We start from the raw sequence: 21,869 nt of genomic DNA, 5'->3' as shown, positions 1-21,869 counted from the left end.
GTTGATCATATTGCAACTGTGAGCAATCATGTCACAGAGATATCCTTACTATAGACCTCAGACCACAGCTTTATAGCTGAAGCTTTACAGCTCTAATATTACTGGAAGTGGAAAAATTGGCTTTTACGCAGTTTTGTTCTGCTTGTGGGATGATTCTTTTAAACATAGGCCTATACTTGGTTTGCCAAATATTTGGGGAAAAGTTAAACGCCTTGTATTTTGTTAATTTTTTTCTGTGCTATATGAGTGGGCTAATTTAGAATTGATTCTGTAAGGTGAATTTGCTCTGTACGCTGTATCTGTATTTTAAATCAAAGTCTGTATTAACATCTGGGTGTTAAGTGTGAATTTACACTACTGGCCATTAAAATTGCTACACCATGAAGATGACGTGCTACAGACGTGAGATTTAACCAACAGGAGGAAGATGCTGTGATATGCAAATGATTAGCTTTTCAGAGCATTCACACAAGGTTAGCGCTGGTGTCGACACCTACAACGTGCTGACATGAGGAAAGTTTCCAACCGATTTCTCATACACTAACTGCAATTGACCGGTGTTGCCTGGTGAAATGCTGTTGTGATGCCTCGTGTAAGGAGGAGAAATGCGTACCATCACGTTTCTGACTTTGATAAAGGTCGGATTGTAGCCTATCGTGATTGCGATTTATCCAATGACTGTTACCAGAATATGGAATTGGTGGGTTCAGGAGGGTAATACGGAATGCTGTGCTGGATCCCAACGGCCTCGTCTCACTAGCAGTCGAGATGACAGGCATCTTACCCGCATGGCTGTAACAGGTTGTGCAGCCACGTCTCAATCCCTGAGTCAACAGATGGGGATGCAGCAGCATGGACTATCAGCTCGGAGACCATGGCTGCGGTTACCATTGATGCTGCATCACAGACAGGAGCACCTGCAATGGTGTACTCAACGACAAACCTGGGTGCACGAATGGCAAAACGTCATTTTTTCAGATGAATCCAGGTTCTGTTTACAGCATCATGATGGTCGCATCCGTGTTTGGCGACATAGCGGTGAATGCACATTGGAAGCGTGTATTCGTCATCGCCATACTGACGTATCACCCAGCATGATGGTATGGGGTGCCATTGGTTACACGCCTTGGTCACCTCTTGTTCACATTGACGGCACTTTGAACAGTGGACGTTACATTTCAAATGTGTTACGACCCGTGGCTGTACGCTTAATTCGATCCCTGCGAAACCCTACATTTCAGCAGGATAATGCATGACTGCATGTTGCATGTCCTGTACGGGCCTTTCTGGATACAGAAAATGTTTGACTGCTGCCCTGGCCAGCACATTCTACAGACCTCTCACCAATTGAAAACGTCTGGTCAATGGTGGCCGAGCAACTGGCTCGTCACAATACGCCAGTCACTACTCTTGATGAACTGTGGTATCGTGTTGAAGCTGCATGGGCAGCTGTACCTGTACACACCATCCAAGCTGTGTTTGACTCAATGCGCAGGCGTATCTAGGCAGTTATTATGGCCAGAGGGGGTTGTTCTGGGTGGTGATTTCTCAGGATCTATGCACCCAAATTGCATGAAAATGTAATCACATGTCAGTTCTAGTATAATATATTTGTCCAATGAATACCCCTTTATCATCTGCATTTCTTCTTGGTGTAGCAATTTTACTGGCCAGTAGTGTAATTGAAACTGGGGTAGTGAATTTTAATATTATGCACCGCTGAATGTTTTGGTAGGGGTTCTGATAACAGTGATGCGAAATGCCCCACAAACTTCATCACAAATCACCTTCTTCTTCTTTGTCTTAGTCTTCTCTTTCTCCTTTGTCATTGTTGTCCTTAATGAATGTCATACCACTAGAGTTGGTGAGTAGACGGAACATACCCATTCCAGTTTCATGGAGCCTTTATGCAATCTTGGATTTAAATGGTTTGACAGACAATCCCATATAAAAATCATGAAGGAATTTGGCTGGCTACTGGGGTGTTTATGGATCTAGAGATAAATGACAATCCAGTGAATTAATGCCAGGAAAGCATTTGATGAGGCTTCCCTCTAAAACCCAGGGAGTACTCAGCTCCAGATTTGACCCTTTAGACAATCTCATGCCCTTGGGAAAAAAGGGCGGGGGGAGGGGGGCGGGGGGGCTAGTCAAAGCATATGAGAGTCAAAACCCAGAAATGAACTGCCAAAAAAAATCAAATTTTGAGATGAGAAATCCTATAAAAGTACAGTCACTGCTCGTGGCGTATGACTTGGAGGAGGAGGAGGAGGAGGAGGAGGACGACAAGGACAAGGACAAGGACAGTGCTGAACCCATCAACGTGATAGATGACACTGCTTCACTTTATCTTGGTTGACAACACTGGCAAGGTGTTGCAATTCCTGTTAAAAGGCGAGTTGTATAGTAAAAGCCTATGAAATAACATTTTGAAACCAAATTAAACTTTCAGTAACTTGACTAATAATTTTTTCATTGTTTGAAACAGATCACGAGATACAGAGATTTGAATAGTATCATTTTTCAAGACTAACAATTTTTAGATTTTAGAAGCTACTATGGAAAAGCTGGCAGAGAGTTTAAAATATGCCGTTCCAAGCACCAAAGAATGTAAATTAGTTACCTTGAAATTCTGAATTTTTTGTACAGATTTTTATAAAAATTATTGTGATTCTTAATCTAAATAAAAAGTTTTATTGGATGTAACTAATTTTTACAGTTTTTATTGCCGCATCTATGTGAAAGGGCTTGTTTTGGTTCTCAAAATGGGAAGGGATGAGGCTACTGGTCAGCGTTTGGGACAGCAACAAAGTGGAACATACACAGATCCTAGTTGCGGTCACCACAAGAAGAGTTTTCCAATACAGATACCAGTAGTTGCTACTTTCCAACAGTCTCCACCATCTATGATCCTGAAGATGTTAGGTAATTGCCTCAAGGAAATAGTGAGAGATTTTCACTACGTGATTTGATAGCAGATGCAGGAACTACAGGTTTGAGGGCGGGGAGGGGGGGGGGGGAGGCCTGTAATGTTACAGTTCATATGTGATTTCTATTAAGTGCACTATGTTAGCAATTGCTACCTTGTCTTCCACAATTCCAAACAGCTCAAAACATTACCTTTATTCCTTTCCACTCAAAATAAATGCCCTGTGTCACAATTTAAAAGATTTCTTTGGCAGCGATCACTCAGTAAAGCAGACTAGTTCTGCCAGAATTAATAAACAGTAATTTGACAACCAAATGATTTCATTATGTCAAACACATTGTACTTCACTAGAGAGTTCTGTGCCCATTAGCAGTTACAATTCACAGAAATTTTTAAGACATTTAGAACATAGGGAGGTTTCCTTACAGTGGGTATCTGACATCGCAGAGAACCATGTGGCACATCTTCTCCCTTCATTGAAGAAAATGCTCAAAAACGTTTTAAATATGTATGCAAATTACATTATTACAGAAAATAAAACTTTGGATTTATTACTGCACTATTTGAACTGAGTCACAAAACAAGAAGTGATTGTCTGCGGATGGGTCTGCACTTGTTACAGCTTGAAAATTTTAATCTGTCAAAAAGAAAATGTTAGCTTTTTCCTGACTTCAGGAACTACTAATAAACGTGTATGGTTAACAATGCAGAGTTGATCATGGAATCAATTATAATCATTCACCTTTGCTCTAGACATGGTAGTGCCTTCTTTCATCAGTGAAGTGTTCCAATGCTTTAGAGGCTCCAGTCTTCCGACTAGTCTGATGTGGCCTGCCATGAAATCTCTCCTGTGCCAACCTTTTTATCTCAGAGTAGCAATTGCAACGTATGTCCTCAATTATTTGCTGGATGTATTCCAGTCCCTATCTTCCTCTACAGTTTTTGCCTTCAGCAGCTCCCTCTAGTCCCATGGCAGTTTTTCCATTATATCTCAACAGATATCATATCATCCTGTCCCTTCTTATCACCAAGTGAGCTACTGCTCTGGTTCGCACACTGGACTTGCATTTGGGAAGTTGCCGATTCAAACCTGTGTCCAGTCATCCTGATTTAGGTATTCTGTAAGTTCCCTAAATCACTTAAGGCAAATGCCAGGAAGGTTCCTTTGAAATGGTACACCTGAGTTCCTTCTCCATGTTCCCTAATCTGAGCTTGGCTCCCTCTCTAATGACCTCAGTGTCAACAGGATATTAAAAACGAATCTCCTTCTGCTTCTTGTCAGTGTTTTCCATATATTCTTTTCCTTGCCGATTCTGCAAATAATCTCCTCACTCCTTACCATATCAGACACCTAATTTTCAGCATTCTTCTGTAGCACTATATCTCAAATGCTTCAATTCTCTTCTATTCCGGTTTTTCCACAGTCCATGTTTCACTACTGTAGAATGCTGTGCTCCAAACTTTCATTCTCAGAAATTTCTTCAACAAATTAAGGCCCATGTTTGATATTAGTAGACTTCTCTTGGCCAGGAACACCCTTTTTGTCAGTACTAGTCTGCATATTATGCCCTCCTTGCTCCATCCATCATGAGTTATTTTGCTGCTAGGTAACAGAATTCCTTAACTTTGTCTACTTCATGAGCCCCAGTTCTGACGTTAAGTTTCTCACTATTCTCATTTCTGCTACTTCTTATTATTTTTGTCTTCCTTTGATTTACTCTCAATCCATATTCTGTACTTATTAGTCTGTTTGTTCCATTTAACAAATCCGGTAATTTTTATTCACTTGGACTGAGGATAGCAATGCCATCAGCAAATCTTATCAATGATGTCCTTTCACTTTGAATTTTAATCCCAGTCTTGAACCTTTCTCTCCATCACTGCTTCTTTGATGTGTATATTGAACAGTAGCGGCAAAAGACTACATCCGTATCTTACAGCCTTTGCTCTATGTCTTCCAGCCTTATTGTTCCCTCTTGGTTCGTCTACATATTGTGTATTACCCACCTTCCGTACAGCTTATCCCTACTTTTCTCAGAATGTCGAACATCTTACACCATTTTCCATTGTCGAATGCTTTTCCTTGGTTAACAAATCTTATGAACTTATCTTGATTTTTTGTCAGTCTTGCTTCCATTATCTGCAATGTCGGAACTGCCTCTGTGGTGTTTTTAGCTTTGCTAAAGCCAAATTTATCATCATCTAACCAATCCTCAGTTTTCTTTTCCATTCTTCTGTATACTCTTATCAGCAGCTTGTGTGCATGAGCCGTTAAGCTGATTGTGCAATAGTTCTCACAGTTATCTGCCCTTCCTATCTTTGGAATTGTGTGGATGATATTTTTCTGAAAATCTGATGGTATGTTGCCAATCTCATACATTCTACACCAGCCAAAATAGTCATTTCATTAACACTTCCACACTGAACTCGCATTCGGGAGGTCGACGATTCAGTCCCGCGTCCGGCCATCCTGATTTAGGTTTTCCGCAATTTCCCTAAATCACTCCAGGCAAATGCCGGTATGGTTCCTTTGAAAGGGCATGGCCGACTTCCTTCCCCTTTCTTCCCTAATCTGATGAGACTGATGACCTTGCTGTCTGGCCTCCTCACCCAAAAACAACAACATTAACACTTCTCCTAATGATATTAAAAATTTCAGTGGAATGTTATCTATCTGTTCTCCCTTATTTGATCTTAAGTCATCCAAAGCTCATTTAAATTCTGATTCAAATACTGGATCCCCTCTTTCTTCCCTGTCAGCTCCTGTTTGTTCTTCTATCATTTTGACAGACAAGTCCTCCCCTTCATAGATGCCTTCAGTGTATTGTTTAAAACTTCCGCGCTCTCCTCTGTGTTTAACAGTGGAATTCAAATGGGAACTAAAATGAGAATCCCTGGAGGGAAGATAACATTCTATTCGAGAAACACTATTAAAAAATTTAGAGAACCAGCATTTGAAGCTGACTGCCAAACGATTCTACTGCTGCCAACATACATTGCACATAAGGACCATGAAAATAAGATATGAGAAATTAGGGCTCATACAGAGGCATATAGACGGTCATTCTTCCCCCACCCTTTTTGCGAATGCAACAGGAAGAAAATGACTAGTAGTGGCACACGATACCCTCTGCCACACACCGTGCAGTGGCTTGCGGAATATCTTTGTAGATGTGCATGTAGAATTCCCATTGCACTCTTAATGTTACAACTCTTGCTTTTAATTTCACCAAAGGTTGTTTTGACTTTTCTATATGCTGAATCAGTCCTTCCAACAATCATTTATTTTTCAGTTTCTTGATGTTTTTCATGCAGAAATTTCAGCTTGGTTTCCCAGCACTTATTATTTATTTCATTCCTAAGCGACTTATATTTCTGTATTTCCCTGATGATTTCTGTACTTCCTTCTTTTGTCAACCAACTGCATTATTTCTTCTTTCACCAATGGTTACTTTGCAGTTACCTTCTGTGTCCCTATGTTTTTCTTTCTACCTTCTGTTATTGCCCTTTTTAGAGGTGTCCATTCCTTTTAAAGTGAGCTGCCTACTGAGCTATTCATCATCGCAGTATCTGTAGCCACAGAGAACTATAAGTGTATCTCTTCATTCTGTAGTACTTACGTATCCCATTTCTTTGTGCATTGATTCTAACTGACTGCTCTCTTAAACTTCAACCTACACTCCATCATTCCTACCTAAATTGTGATCTGAATCTGTATCTGCTTGTGGGTAGGCCTTACAGTCCAATATTTGGTTTTGGAATCTCTGCCCAAGCACGATGTACTCTAACTGGAATCTTCCTGTACCTCATGGCCTTTTCCAAATATACCCCCTCCTCTTGTAATTCTTGACCGGAGTATTCACTGTTGTTAGCTAAAATTCATTTCGTACTCAACTAGTCTTTGGTAGAGTATTAGTATTTAAGAAGTGTAGGAAGTGCTTGACAAACAACCTCATTTTGTTGTTATGATAGAATTACGACCATTTCAAGTTATGTTATGTGTAATTGAAATTAATTTGAAAAAAAAATAAAAAATATTGGACTATGCTGACAAGCTTTTCTAGTTTCGTATGTAATCTTCACATCTGTCATGTATTAATTATTATTTGCTTTCCAGGTGATGAACGATTAGTATTTCATGAAAAAACATTTCTGTCTCGTATCAGGACAACAGTCTTGTATGAAGCTGAAGGAACAGTGCAAAATATAAAGTGGAATGGCCAGTTTGTTGCCTGGGCTAGTAATATAGGGGTCAGAGTGTATGACATGTATGGACAATGTTCACTTGGCTTGATTAAGTGGACAAGGAACCCAGAGTAAGAATTTTTTTCTGTCTATAATTTTTGTTGTTTCTGTGAGTGTTGTCTTCATAAAGGAGAAATTGTGTGCTAGAAAAAAAAAAACAGATTAACTATTACTATGCTGCATTTTCATTTGCAGCTGAATTCCCCCCCCCCCCCCCTCCCCCCCCTTTTTTAAAAAAAAATCAGGAGTGATTTTTGATACCTGTTGTTATAGTCAACTGTCATACTCTTTCCATAATGATAACAAGTTCCCTTCAGTTACACAAAACCAGAATCAGATTAAGGACTTTTCAAAATAAAGGGCAGAAATTCAGGAAAAATAAGTAAAGATGAGGACATGATAGAATTACCATCAATATAGGCTTAATAATAATAATGTATTTTCACATTATCTGCCATACTAGGGATGTGAAGTTAACAGTGGTATTGCATTTACAATTTGAGTGTAAATATAAACACAAATTTTACATATTTTTGAATTGAAGATGATGGTACAGACTTAGAATCACTGGTACTTGAGTAGTATTCTTAGTAGTGTGTATTTGTTGCAGAAGTTTATTGTACAAGACCATAGAAGCATGTCTAACAGATGTGATTTCTGTCACTTTAATTACTGAAAACATCTTACAGTAGTTTCATTAGAACCTGGAACAGCTAGTGAAAATTCAATCAAGCTTCTAATATGGTTTAGATAAACTCACTCATTGTGAAAAAGACTACAAATTTTCTGCCTTTTTCACTGACACTAACGTTTGATTTCATATTCTAGTCCAACAATTTACCTTCGCAGGTATGTACTTACACAGCAGTACTCATGATAAAGTTCAGCATCATCAACAGTGAAGTTCAAGGCACTAGGATTTACAAAACTGTAGAATTCTTGCACATTAATCCAGCAGATGATTTTATTTAGGATGATTCATTCCATTGGCTGAAGAGGTTCCAGAAATGGTTCCACCATTCATGAATAAATTCAGTTCAGGTATCATAGAAAGCTAGGGTGGTGTCTGTAAACTTAGCAAGTATCTCTAGTCCCTCTGTTTCCAACTCACGTAACTGCTGTTTTACCACAGGTGACAAAAGTCTTTAGGATTTTCTTGCTTTTAATTTGTTGAGTACATTTATTTTGTCTGAAACTTCAATTATAGTTCCATTGCTTAAGTACTGTTGGAGAAAATACTTAACTACCTTGAAAGGAACCAAAAACCAGTGAATGAGAGCGAATGTTTGAAAAAAATCATCAGGACGATAAGACACTTGTCTAGGGACAGCAATCGGTATTTTAACACTTGTAAAATGTCGATGACTCATTCAACAGCTGCTAGAAGAGATAATCATCTAATTTTACTACAATCTAAAAGTTTCTTGTATTCTTCTTCAAGGAACTTGTAGAAAGATTTTTTTGTTCAACACAGACTGCATAAATGTGGAAGGAAATCAGCTTGAAGTCCATGTGGTGGGAAGAATCTCTCATCACTGAAATAAACTGTGCTTCTGTTACCATTTATTCCACAGCAAATGGTGCAATCACATTCATGATAACTGATTTGATTTTCATCTGCAATCGCAAGAACTTGTTGCTGCACAGTGAGTTAATTATGTCAGTGGTACAGTCTGTGGACTTGAAATTGTGGTTGTAGATCACTGTGTTGTGTGCAAATGTGGCTTCTTGCACCAAAAGTTCCTTACCCATGTCTGAAGATGTCTACACCAATACATAGTTATCAGTTCTTGATTTTAAAGAGTTAACCTGAAGTGCAGCTTTATGTTTGTTTGACTTCGTACGAGTTGCTATGTCAGTGCATCCTCCTTGTCCAATGCTGATTTTCACACCGCTGTATACTCAGCATTCTCACCTTGTCTTTTAATGAATGAGAATTCTTGTAGCATCTTACTGTTTGGTTTGCACTTGCATTTTTCTGTCATGAAAAGAGTTTATGAAAGTCACTGCTACAGACACTGGAAATGTTAAACTACTATACGACAGTAAGGCATATTAAAGCTAAAAAATGCGCAGTTGTACACTAGATGATGGTACAGCAAAGTTTGTAAAAGAGCCGATATATTATTATTCACTTGACAAATAATACAGTTTACTTTTTTGTGTGCAAATGAAGTATAACGCCAGTGTCCCAAAACTTCAGGCAAACAAATCATTTTATCAGGTCAGGTCATTTTATCAGTTCTAATGAACTTACGTCTGGAAATGTGTGGTTTCCATGCTAGAGACCATTTATTCAATCATACATTGTTACAGAGACTGCAGTCTAATACATGCTATACCATGCAGCCACAGTTACAGTATGTATTGAAAATGGTTTCCACTTGTCGCAACACAGACATGTAAGTGCCATAGCACCTTTTGTCTCGCATGTTCACATCGACCAGGCTTCATCTGAACAGTGTCAAAGACGGCATGAATGCACAGCTCCAGTGTCTCCACATCTGGAATGGGCTCTGCATATACGGTACTTTTGAGATGGCCCCATAACCAGAAATCACATGGGTTGAGATCTGGTGAACGAGCAGGCCATGCAACAGGACCCCCTCGTCCGATCTATCTACCCAGGAAGACACAGTTGAGATGTTTCCAGACATTAATTGCAAAGTGGGCTGAAGCACCATCATGTAGCAGCCACGTAACCCTTTGAATCATAAATGGTGCTTCTTCCAGCATGGGAGGCAAAGTCACCCACAAGAAATGCTGATAGTTCTGGCATGTTAGGTGACTTGAATGAAAGGTTGGTTCCTTAGGTATGTCTGCCAGTTATCCCAACCCAAACATTCCAGCTGCACCAATGCTGATGACTTGCTGTCACCAACCATGGGGGTTCTGCATACTGTCCCACAGATGACTGTTATAAAGGTTGAAGATACCACTCCATGTAAAAGTGGCCTCATCTGTGAATAGGGTGGCTGACACAAATCCTGGAATCATGGTTGCCTGATGAAAAAAACCGTGACAAAACTGCTCACAATGTTGAGAGTCCATTGCTAGTAACCCCTGCATGTGCTGTAAGTGTTAAGGTAGTAACAATTGTCATGGAGAATGTTCCACACTGTCATCTAGCTTACCCTGTACTGGCAGGCGAAATGCCTGATACTGACACAGCGGTCGCCTTGCACAGTGTTAATCACATTTTCCTCTGAATCTAGTGTCTGGACCTTTCGGGTACACCCTTCATGATTTCCTGTTTCCCAAAATAAAATTGTCTCAGATGAATAGTGAAGCACTCTTGCAAACATTGTATGCTGTGGTTGTTGTTGGCAGGGATAAGTCTCCTGATACAACCTTGCTGCCCGGTGCCCATTGCCATTTGCCTTTCCATAAGTAGACACTGTGTCTGCAAGCTCCCAATTTGAATAGGGAACCAGTATGACAACGGTGTATCACATCCACTACAAGGCGAAACAGCAAGAGAAGTGACTCGGACACTATATTACCAATTACTATGGCAAGAGTGGGTGCTAGGGCATGATGTATGAGGAGCAGTACCATCCTCTATGAGGAAACCAGACATACTGTAACTGTGGCTGGATGGTACAGCTCATTTTAGACCGCAGTCTCTGTAACAAAGTATGATTGAATAAGTGGTGTCTAACATGAAAACCATGCATTTCAGGACATAAGTCAATTAGACCTTTTTTGTTCCATTTTCTCTCACTGATCAATCCCTAGAGTTTGTACATGGTGGAAAACATCACCCTGTACATTACACTACCATACTAAGCTTAACATAAGTTCCATTATGTTAGTGAGGTGGCAGTCTATGGTTCCTGCAGAATGTAATGTCACTAATGTGTTGGAATTAAGGTTACGTTTAGTGTATAATATATTCCACATTATCGCCAAACATCCATCTAAGGCTAAGATAATAAAATGCATATATTATAATGTAATGCTTATTTTATGACTGATATCGACATCGTAAACGCTTAATAACTAAATTTGAGAGCTGCTGATGCAAGTGTGTGCAACATATTCAGCCAACATGAGAATCATTTCCACACTTATGAAAAAGTTCAATCCTTTGTAAACAAGATGGTAGGAGAAATGACAATATTTACACAGCTGTTTTTTTGTTAGCATTATTTTGTAAAATTTATGAGAAATTGATGTAACCTAGAATGGTATCATGTCAAAGCAATGGTAATGTACTTAATAAATTCCAGTAGGAGTAAATTTTGTTTCAAAAACATGTTTTGTGCAGTTAATTCACAGATTTGTCACCTTGTTATTAATGAAAAGAATGCAGAAAGTTGTAGCATATCATTGTACAAATGTAGATTGTGTAAATTTTTCTGCCTGAGGAGAAGTTATTAATGGAATTACAAAAGATTCCTTCTTCAGTCCACTACAGTTTCTCGTATATGTATGTAAATAACTTGCTACTTAATGTGCAACTAACTGAATTGCAATAGATATTCACTGATAGAACAAAATTTAAATAAATTATTGATGTATTTTCTGCAAATACTCTCTCTTAATTTACAAAAACAAGGGAGCAAGGGTGGGGGGGGGGGGGGGGGGAAAATGTGTATAATAGTGTAGATTATCAGTTCTACACTTTGCACTTACACCAGCAATGATAAATTGCGAGTGCATGCTGTAAAATGGGAAAAATATTATATTCTAGAGATTGTTAAACAGTTTAGTTCACCCACTTGCATTTTATGTCATTGCAAGCTACAGAGAGAAACAAGTCATCCAATTATAAATTTCAATATTTGTACATTCAGTAATGTCCTGTGGAAATATATTTTGAATAATCAGTATTTAAGAAATAATGTCATAATACTTGAAACCATATAATAAGAATAATATGCAATGTTAACCTGGCCCCGGGGGCCTAACAACTCTTTTGCGAGGGCACAATTGACAAACATTGGGCTCTGAGCCTTTGCAGCACTATTTCCCATTCCTTAATTGAAACAAAAACAAATGTCTCAACAGTATGCGGGAGGACGACGGTTCAATCCCGCGTCCAGACATCCTGATTTAGGTGTTCCGTGATTTCCCTAAATCGCTCCAGGCAAATGCCGGGATGGTTCCTTTCAAAGGGCACAACCGACTTCCTTCCCCGTCCTACCCTAATCCGATAAGACCGATGACCTCACTGCCTGGTCTCCTTCCCCAAAAACAACCCAACCCAACAGTATGTGTTTACTGTTAGAGATCAGAGACATTTACACAACTAAGAAGGCTTGTCAGAGTAGTCCCACTGGAACCACATTTCTAAAATCAAACCTTGATTATTGTAACAGGATGCCAGAGACAAGTGTCACGCCTTGTCAGTGACAATTTCCGCCCAACAGAAACTGCTACTGTCAGTGAAGAGATGGTCCATCTGAACAAGTTTCTGAGTGAATATTGTGTGAATATTGTGAAGGGAATTGCATGCAGTGACATTTGTAGTCACAAACCTCACTAAAGAATGTTGTTTACAGTGGCACATGATCTGCATTTCTTCAGTGGGCCAAACAACACGGAAACTGGGTGGTAGCTGGCTGGAGGCATTTACTGTGATCCAGTGAGTCATGATTTTGCCTCTTTTCAAACACTGAAAGGCGCTTAGTGCACCAATGATCCAGTGAGTTGTTTAAGCCACAGTGTATGGGGAGTGTAGTTCAGGTTGGAAGTGGTTCTGTGATGTTTGGGGGAGGTTTTTCATACTGTAACTTGGACCCACTCATCAAGGTTACCATGAACATCGCCCAAAATGTTTATTTAAGTACTCTCAGTGACCAAGTGTTGCCCTTTCCTCTATATTTTCATGATTTGTATGTTGTCAATGCTCACATCTTCAAAGTTAAAAACAGCCATGTTCATAGTGCTGCTCACATACATTCCCTCTTCAATGAACATTCAGCAGCATATCACCTCAACTGATACAGTAAGTAACCCAATATTAATGCCATAGAAAATGTCCTGCACTATTTGGAACAGTGGAGAAAACAAAGCAGTCAAGATCCCCACAGTTTGGTAGTTCCAGAAGGTCTAATCATCAATGAATGACTTCAACTAAATGTATCATCCATGAGGAAACTTATGGACACTCTTCCTCACTGAAGTGAGATCATTATCAAGATTAGAATAGGTGTCCTTAGTGAGGACAGGAAATTTTTCTTTCCATATTTTCCAGCAAAAAAAAAAAAAAAAATACATAACACAAATGCACAGAAAATAGGATTCTTAATGCTAATATTTTTTAAATATATGATTTCCAATATAGGTTTTTGCTGATGCTACCAAACAATTTCATAAATGAAAGAAAATAATAATCACACACATTTATGACAAGTAATAATTTGCTACTGCCAGTAAATAAATCTTTGCTGTACATTTTATTATAAGCTTCAAAAGAATTTTTTCGCAACACACAAATACAGTCCACATTTGATGCACATGTCTCTTACCTTGGAATTGCAGCCAGGTTTCCTGCATTTTGAGGCATTCCTGGCCTCAACAAATTATGGTAGTTGGCCAACATTGTAAAACCTAACTTCTGAAATTGGTTGTAACACAGCTTTCCTTGGCTTTTTATTCACATTTTCTACATAATCTGCAGCTTCAGTGTCAGAGGAATTCACTATACAAGGGCGTCCTCCTTTACTAGCTTCTGGCACATCTTAACATAATTGTTGTTTTTACCAGTCAGTCTCATCAAGCTCAGCAGGACAATCTTGTCTAAAACAAGAATTCATCATTTTCCCAATAAGATAAGTTTGCATTGCTGTCATTAAGATGAGCTTCTAATTGCACATCAGGTAATATTTCTTGCATTGCTATAGAGTGTAGAAATAACAGTTATTTCAGTATTCCATTATTGAACACCAAATAGAAATTAGCAGGTATGCATTATGACTTAAGGTCCACATATGAGGACATTCAGAAAATGGGTTATTTCACAGTAACAAACAAAATTCAAATCTGAACTAATTCTCATGCTCTAGAATAGGTTTGTGTTGTCCTCATCATTTCATCATCGTTCATGGAAGTGGCGAGAGTGGACTGAGAAAAGGTTGGGAATTTGTACGGGCACTGATAACTGTGCAGTTGAGTGCCCCACAAACCAAACATCATTATTGTTGTCATCATCATTATTATCATCATCATCATCATCATCATCATCTAGAATAGGTAGCAAATGTTAGGTAAGAAACACAGACTCTCATTTGTCTAATATTTAGGCTTAATAATTATTTTCATACCTTTTCAAATTGTAGAAGTAACCATTTTGTGCATACAACCATCTGTAAACTAACAGATGAATCATTGCTTGGAAGGTGCTCCGTGGTTATAAAACTAAGATCTAGAAGGTCCACACTCGTGGATAATTGGTCTATAAGCAAAAGAATATGTCTACTTATGGTGGGAAAAAATAATGAATGAAGGTCCACATGTGTGGAGCGAGGGAAGAAGGAAGTTCAACATAAATGTTAAGATGGGTTGTGTAAGGACAAGGCTGTACTAGATTGGTAATAGATGTACTAGTGCAGCCATGAAAATGGAAATGTGTAAGTTAAATTTAAAAATACAGGTTGCAGGAGTCTAATAGTACAAAGAGGTAGTGGGTAATTGGTAAAGGAAACAATTAAGTTGGAAATTTTAGGAAGAAAAAGAGCAGGGAGGGCCGTCATGCTGGAAAGCAGCGCAAGTGACACCAATATTCAAGAAAGGAAATAGGAGTAACCCATTGAATTACAGACCCATATCACTGTTTTCAATTTGCAGTAGGATTTTGGAGCATATACTGTACTTGAACATTATGAATCATCTTGAAGAAAATGAATTATTGATACATCACCAACATGGATTCAGAAAATATCACTCTTGTGCAACACAGCTAGCTCTTTATTCCCATGAAGTAATGAGTGCTGTCACCAAGGGATCTCAGATTGATTCCATATTGCTAGATTTCCAGAAGGCTTTTGATACCATTCCTCATAAGCGACTATTAATCAAATTGGGTGCATATGGAATATCGTCTCAGTTGTGTGACTGGATTCATGATTTCTTCTCAGAAAGGTCACAGTTCGTAGTGATAGATGGTAAATCATCGAGTAGAACAGAAGTGATATCTGGCGTCCTGCAAGGTAGTGTCATAGGCCCTCTGCTGTTCCTGATTTACATAAATGATCTAGGTGATAATCTGAGCAGCCCCCTTATATTGTTTGCAGATGATGCTCTAATTTACCGACTAATAAAATCATCAGACAATCAATTCCAGTTAAAAAATGATCTAGAGAGAATTTCTGTATGGTGCAAAAAGTGGCAATTGGCACTAAACAAAGAAAAGTGCGAGGTCATCCACTTGGGTACTAAAAGGAATCCGATAAATTTTGGGTATATGATAAATCGCACAAATTTGACTAAATACGTAGGAATTACAATTACGGGCAACTTAAATTGGAAAGACCACATAGATAATATTGTGGGGAAGGTGAAACAAAGACTGCGCTTTGTTGGCAGAACACTTAGAAGATGCGACAAACCCACTAAAGAGACAGCCTATATTACACTTGTCCATCCTCTGCTGGAATATTCCTGTGCGGTGTTTACCAGATGAGATTGACGGAGGACATCGAAAAAGTGTAAAGAAGGGCAGCTCATTTCGTGTTATCATGCAGTAGGGGTGATAGTGTCACTGGTATGATATGCGGGTTCAGGTGGCAGTCACTGAAACAAAGGCGGTTTTCTTTGCGGCGAGATCTATTTACGAAATTTCAATCACCAACTTTCTCTTCCGAATGCAAAAATGTTTTGTTGACACCCACCTATGTAGGGAGAAATGATCATCACAATAAAATAAGAAAAATCAGAGCTCGAACAGAAAGATGTAGGTGTTCCTTTTTCCCCACATGCCATTGGAGAGTGGAATGGTAGAGAAGTAGTATGAAAATGGTTCAGTGAACCCTCTGCCAGGCCCTTAAGTGTGAATTGCAGAGTAACCATGTAGATGTAGATTTTTTATTATTGTTATTATTATTTTGAAAATTGTTGTTATCATCAATGTTATCACCACCACCACCACCAATTCATCTTCTTCATGACTCTTACATACCCTCTTTCTTCCCAGTTTATATTTATTCCATCCTCCCCAGCATACAATTTTCCTACATGCCATCATCATTTCTAGCTTGCTTTTCATCACATCATTGGGTCATGTGAGGGGCTGCAACTGATATGCAACAGCTATTGAAATGTGTCTGCTTTTCCATTAGTTAGTCTCTCAAGTTTTTCATAAGTAGTGACTTTCATAATATGTGAATGTTAAATGTGTGTTTCCAGTTTTTCTTACCTGTTAGTGCCGGCCGCAGTGGCCGAGCAGTTCTAGGCGCTTCAGTCCGGAACCGCGTGACTGCTACGGTCGCAGGTTCGAATCCTGCCTAAGGCATGGATGTGTGTGATGTCCTTGGGTTAGTTAGGTTTAAGTAGTTCTAAGTTCTAGGGGACTGATGACCTCAGATGTTAAGTCCCATAGTGCTTAGAGCCATTTGAACCATTACCTCTTAGTGGGTTATAGTTAACTGAAAACTTTTATTTGTAATTAAAAACAAAATATTAAAATATTAATTTGTTTCTGTAGAGCACTGCCAGAATGTTATCGCTGTAATCTGTGTTGGAAGACTGCAACTACACTTCTGGTTGGATGGGTTGACACAGTGCGTGTATGTATCATCAGGAAAAGAACTCCTATAGAAATGGTTGCAGGAGACTTTCCAGAGTTTGTTGTTGAACCAGGTGATATGTTCTTTAATATTGTAAATATATAATAATTTCTTGTGGTTTTTACTTACTATTTACAAATTTTGTAAGTCGTATTTCACATTTCCCTCATTGACGTATATCATGCCATAAGCAGTATACCATTGTGTCAGCCACCAGATCATATATTTTCTGTATCCCACAATATTTCCTGAAGGCAACTGTTCCACATCATCAGGTGGTGGCTGTTGAATTTGTAAGCTAGCTCTTTCATAGAGAAATTGTTGTTTCCCACTATCTTATTGATAAGTGAAGTCATCTGTAACTGAATTTATGTCAACATTCCAGACATTTTTACTTTAAGGTGTTTTTATTACATAATTGACTCAGTTGTAAACCATTAATCAAGTTCCCAACAACCACCATGTGTTTACATTTTTGAACTACACCACTTTTGGTTTCTGTACTGTAAGTTGTAGTTTCTAACCTTTGCAACAGGTTGATATATAAACATATTTTCTTAGTGGGCATCTGAGCAATACTGAAAGTTTCTTGAAAGTGTGGAAACACTTAATCATTTTAGTTACAACTTTTTATGATTCTCAGATTGTGATCCTTGAACAATACAAGATGGGTTTTGAATATTAAGTATTATGAGAAAGTACCTATGTTACCATGAAGAGGTAAGTTTCAACCAGATGGGGCACATGTATTTGATCTTTACTGTGATCTAAGAGTTTCCTAAAGGTAGAGTGGTGAAGAATAATAGTTCTGCCTTTTCTTGTAGGTAACTGTAACATGTGCTCTCTTATAATCACTGGAAACGTTCTCTGCTCAAGGGATTGACACTGAATTATTATTAACAATGATGTAAATACACTTAAAAAGTTCTGGATATAGTACCTTTTTGGTACTACAGTTAAAATGCTTCATCAGTGTTCCATCAAATGTAATCATAAGCTGTGAGATCAGTAAATAACATATTTTAAGTAGTGTGTGTAATTTAAGATGTATTCACAATTAATATGCAGCTGATGTCTCAATCCTCCCTCATGCTCTTTGTCTAGCTCCTAAAAAAATGTAGCAATAGAAATCTGTAAATGTGAATGATCTGGAAAGTATACTATCATGTTTCTTGAAGAAGTTGCAAATTTCCAAGCTATTTTATTGTATTATAAGAATAGAGCATGCATCTAAAATTATATATTATTCTTAGAAGGCTCGTGTTTTGAATGGATGAAGGGCAATTCTGTGTCATAAGGAAAGCTACAGAAGCATGTTAAACACAAGCACCAAGTGGTATTTTCAAGGTACTGAAGAACTAAATGTTAGTTGCTGTCCATTATAGTCAGAGACTCAGTGTGGTCCAGACACAACTGACATAAAATTCCGTAATTCTAGAAAGTTGAAAAATACATCATCAAGATGACTGAGAAACATCTAAAAGAATGCCACAAAAACAACACAATGCTCCTTTCTGTGAACTGATGAACTGTGCCTCCTACCAAATTTCATTCGTTTTATGTAAAACTTCTTTTATCTCGCCACAATTTTTTTAGCAATAAGTTGCAGAGTACATTCATATTGCAGACCCTATTCTGTCATATTAGACAAATGAGTTGTTACTTGCTTTTGACATTCTCCTTGGTGAATAGCAATACAGTGAATACAAATTAGAGAGGGAATATTCCTTCTGGTTAGCATTGACTAATGTGTTCCATTCACATTCAGGTAGTTACTATCTTCTTTACACAGCCAGTTTGAACTACCTTCCCTAAATCTAAAGCACATGATCAGGAAATCTAAAGCACATGATCAGGATGGGTATTTGTGTTCACAATACACGTTAATGTTTTATGCTTGTGGGTTTTTTTCCTGTCAATGTGTAATAGGTATATAGAACTCTGTTGGCAAACATCTGGATCCTCATAAAGTAGTTTTGCTGAGAGATCTGGTATAAAAAACCCATGACTTCCAGTGACCTGTCACTGAGAAGTTGCATTTCATTCATTATTTAACTGCATCTTCCTTTGCATCTGTTTATATGAAGTGTGAATTAATGTTTGCAACAAAACGTATCCACCGATTCATGAAACTTGTGTATGCAGATTGAGTTCTATTTTCCTTTCTCCCCTCCCCCCTTTTCTCTGTAAGCAGTCATACAGATTGTTTATTTGCAGTTCATGAATGGTTCTCCAGAATGAAGTGGAAGACAAGCATAGTAAACTTATAAGAAGTCATTCATGTAAGGATGGCAATCTCCTGCTAGTACATTTGCAGCTTTACTTGTGCATATACTCCAAAACGATGAAGTTTCAAATGTATTTGATGACTGTTCTGCCTCCTGTAGATCTGTTTGCAAACTATATCTTATGTGATCAGTGACTGAGCCTTTATAATTCACGGAATCTTTACACATTGGTGCCAGTGGACTGTTAAGGCACAGCTTACAAGGAATGAAGGTACTGAGACAAATAAAAACCCACGTGAATTAGTGTGTCAGAAAGTAGGAAAGAAGAGATAAACCTGGGAACACCAGTTCATAAGATAAACTGTCCTCATTAACACTCTGTTTATGTAACTATCCACAGGTCAATACTGCAATTTGTTTATACTGTGAGTAGTTATCATTTTTCATATTGTTTTTTGTATTCCATTGATTGATCACTATTCATCAGTATTCTGTGGGCAGTCATATGTGATCCTCTGTGACCAAAAAAAATTAGCTTCAACAGTCAATTTTTGCAATGCCCCATTGCTTTTTGCACCTTTCTACACAGCACTTAATAATTTGCACTGTATCCCTAAATGTGCCCCCCCCCCCCCCCCCACCTCCGGGGGCTCGCATCTCTTTTTGGGGGTATCTGCTTGGCCACCATGAGAGGCCATGGTCCTTGCAGCACTGCTTTCCTTCTTATACTGCATGTCTATGCTACTACTATTCTTTTTTCCCCTGTCTTTCCATTAGATGATCTTCTTGTGCCGACCGTTCTTGGATTTAGTTTTTGTAGAATTTTACAACTTTTCATTCTTCATTATATGGTCCCCATTGCTAGGATTGACCTGCTGTTTCATTTACAAATTTTACAGTAGCGCAGATCTTTGCATCCTTCCTTTCTTGCAAAGATATTATGCCGAAAATCCAGTATGGTAGCTATTCTATTGTGGGGGGGATCATGCATGGCGGTAGCCGCTTGAGTGTGCAAGGATTGCACTGTTGGTGCCTGAGCTGGAAACTCCCCCTACATGCCAAGGCGTATGTACCTATCCTGGCTGGGGCACAGGGACTCTGGGCAATGATTTATTGACTACGGCTGGTTGGCACTCATGGAGAGAGCCCTCATTGAGAGTGAGTGGCACCCTGGCAGAAGACAGTCACATGAAGCGAATTCAGCTGTCTTCTGCTGGTGTTCACATAGCCTGAGCAGTCTCTTCTAATCGTACAACACAGAGAGAGATACCCCCAAAATGTATGCTTCCATGGCTACATTGTGGGAGGAACATAAGGCTCAGGGACAAGGGAAAAAATGCTCCCCCCAAAACTTAGTTTGTTCTAGGACCAATAGGAATCATTTTTGACTACAAAGTCACTGTTCTTTGTTGAACACCTTGAGGGCAGGTTTGTGGAATTAACAGTGATTTCAAAAAATGGAAAGTGACTCCATTCTGATTAAAACACCCCTTCTTGCTCAGTCATGGGTGCTGCTCACCTGTGGCAAGCTGGGTGACATTCCAGTAACAATAATTCACCATAACAGTCTCAGTGTGGCACAAGGTATCATCTTACACCATGATCTCCTTTTACAGACCTGTGATAGTTGCATGCCAATTTGGAGTGATGGAGTGTGCATTTTGTCTGTCTTGTCCAGTGGGGACCAAAGAACAATGGAGCCTTCATCTTTGCCTTTGAAAGTGGCTTCTTGCTGAAAAAGCCAAGGTGATGGTGTATTGATGCAATGTGAAGCCATGTGTTCCTCCTCCCATGTTCTATGTGGTGATAAAAATGCACGAGATTCGTGCACATGAACATTCCTTGTGCCCCCCCCCCCTCTCCCCCCCAATCCCGTCTTTGTAAACTGCAGGAAGAACCGTTGTCCCTGTTCACCAGACTGCACAGGCTTCCAAAGAAAATAAAATCAAAGAATAAAAGACTCATGACTGACTACATATTAAGTGGCCAAGAAGGAGTATGATCATTTGCATCCTTTATGTACGTGATGACAGTTGATATGGCTACGCTGACATTGTCCTCTCCAGCAACAGTACCCTCGTTCTTCATGCCTTCTGTGTCAGTTTGTTGGGGCTGCTTGACTACACGTGTTTCCCCAGGGGTTGGGCAGCCGCCTCCAACTGCTTCCCCCATACCCACTTTGGGTGCACTGACTCTCCACTGACCAGGGATATTGATTCCCAACTCCCACTGGAAAAGCATCACCCTCTTCTAGCGTTTCCCACCAGTAAATGGTCCACCAGAATAATCCTCTCCCAGGATTCTGCTAATCTGCAACCTGATTCCAGCTGTTGGCTGAAGGAGTCACAAGTTGCAGATCATAGAGCTTTGCATTTCTGCTCTCTTCCTGAAACTAGGGCAGAAAACCCTTGTGGACATTGAAATTATCCAAGGAGAAGAGGGACAAAAAGAAGACCTCCAATACAAAGGAGGTTCCAGTGGTCCCCATGCTACCAGACCCCATGTGTTTCGATGACTCTGTACGTGAGGCGGAGTTCCTGGTGGTCCCTGTGGCACCTGATTCTCCACAGAAATGTCTCAGGAAACGATGTGTATTGATGCCATATACTCACAACCAATGGAAGCAGGTTACCCTGAGGCATGACCTGTCCCTATAGTCTCTTCATGCCTCCATGGTATACTGGCAGCGAGGTCCTCTAGTGGAACTGTAGTGGTTTATTCCATCATCTGGCTTAG

General features: G+C 39.2%; 1 protein-coding gene across 1 annotated transcript in view; it reads left to right on the top strand.

Moving 5' to 3' along the window:
• LOC126183718 (vacuolar protein sorting-associated protein 41 homolog) overlaps positions 1 to 21,869 on the top strand; it is a 140,363-nt gene that overhangs the window by 28,291 nt on the left and 90,203 nt on the right. The window contains exons 5-6 of the mRNA XM_049925905.1: positions 7,047 to 7,245; positions 16,824 to 16,978. Coding sequence (XP_049781862.1) covers positions 7,047 to 7,245; positions 16,824 to 16,978 — 354 coding nt within the window. The remainder of the gene's footprint in view (positions 1 to 7,046; positions 7,246 to 16,823; positions 16,979 to 21,869) is intronic.

This window comes from Schistocerca cancellata, chromosome 4, assembly GCF_023864275.1.
Source record: "Schistocerca cancellata isolate TAMUIC-IGC-003103 chromosome 4, iqSchCanc2.1, whole genome shotgun sequence".
NCBI classification, from domain to species: Eukaryota; Metazoa; Arthropoda; class Insecta; order Orthoptera; family Acrididae; genus Schistocerca; species Schistocerca cancellata.
Note: the sequence above shows the minus strand (reverse complement) of the source record. Positions and strands in the feature narration are given on the sequence as shown.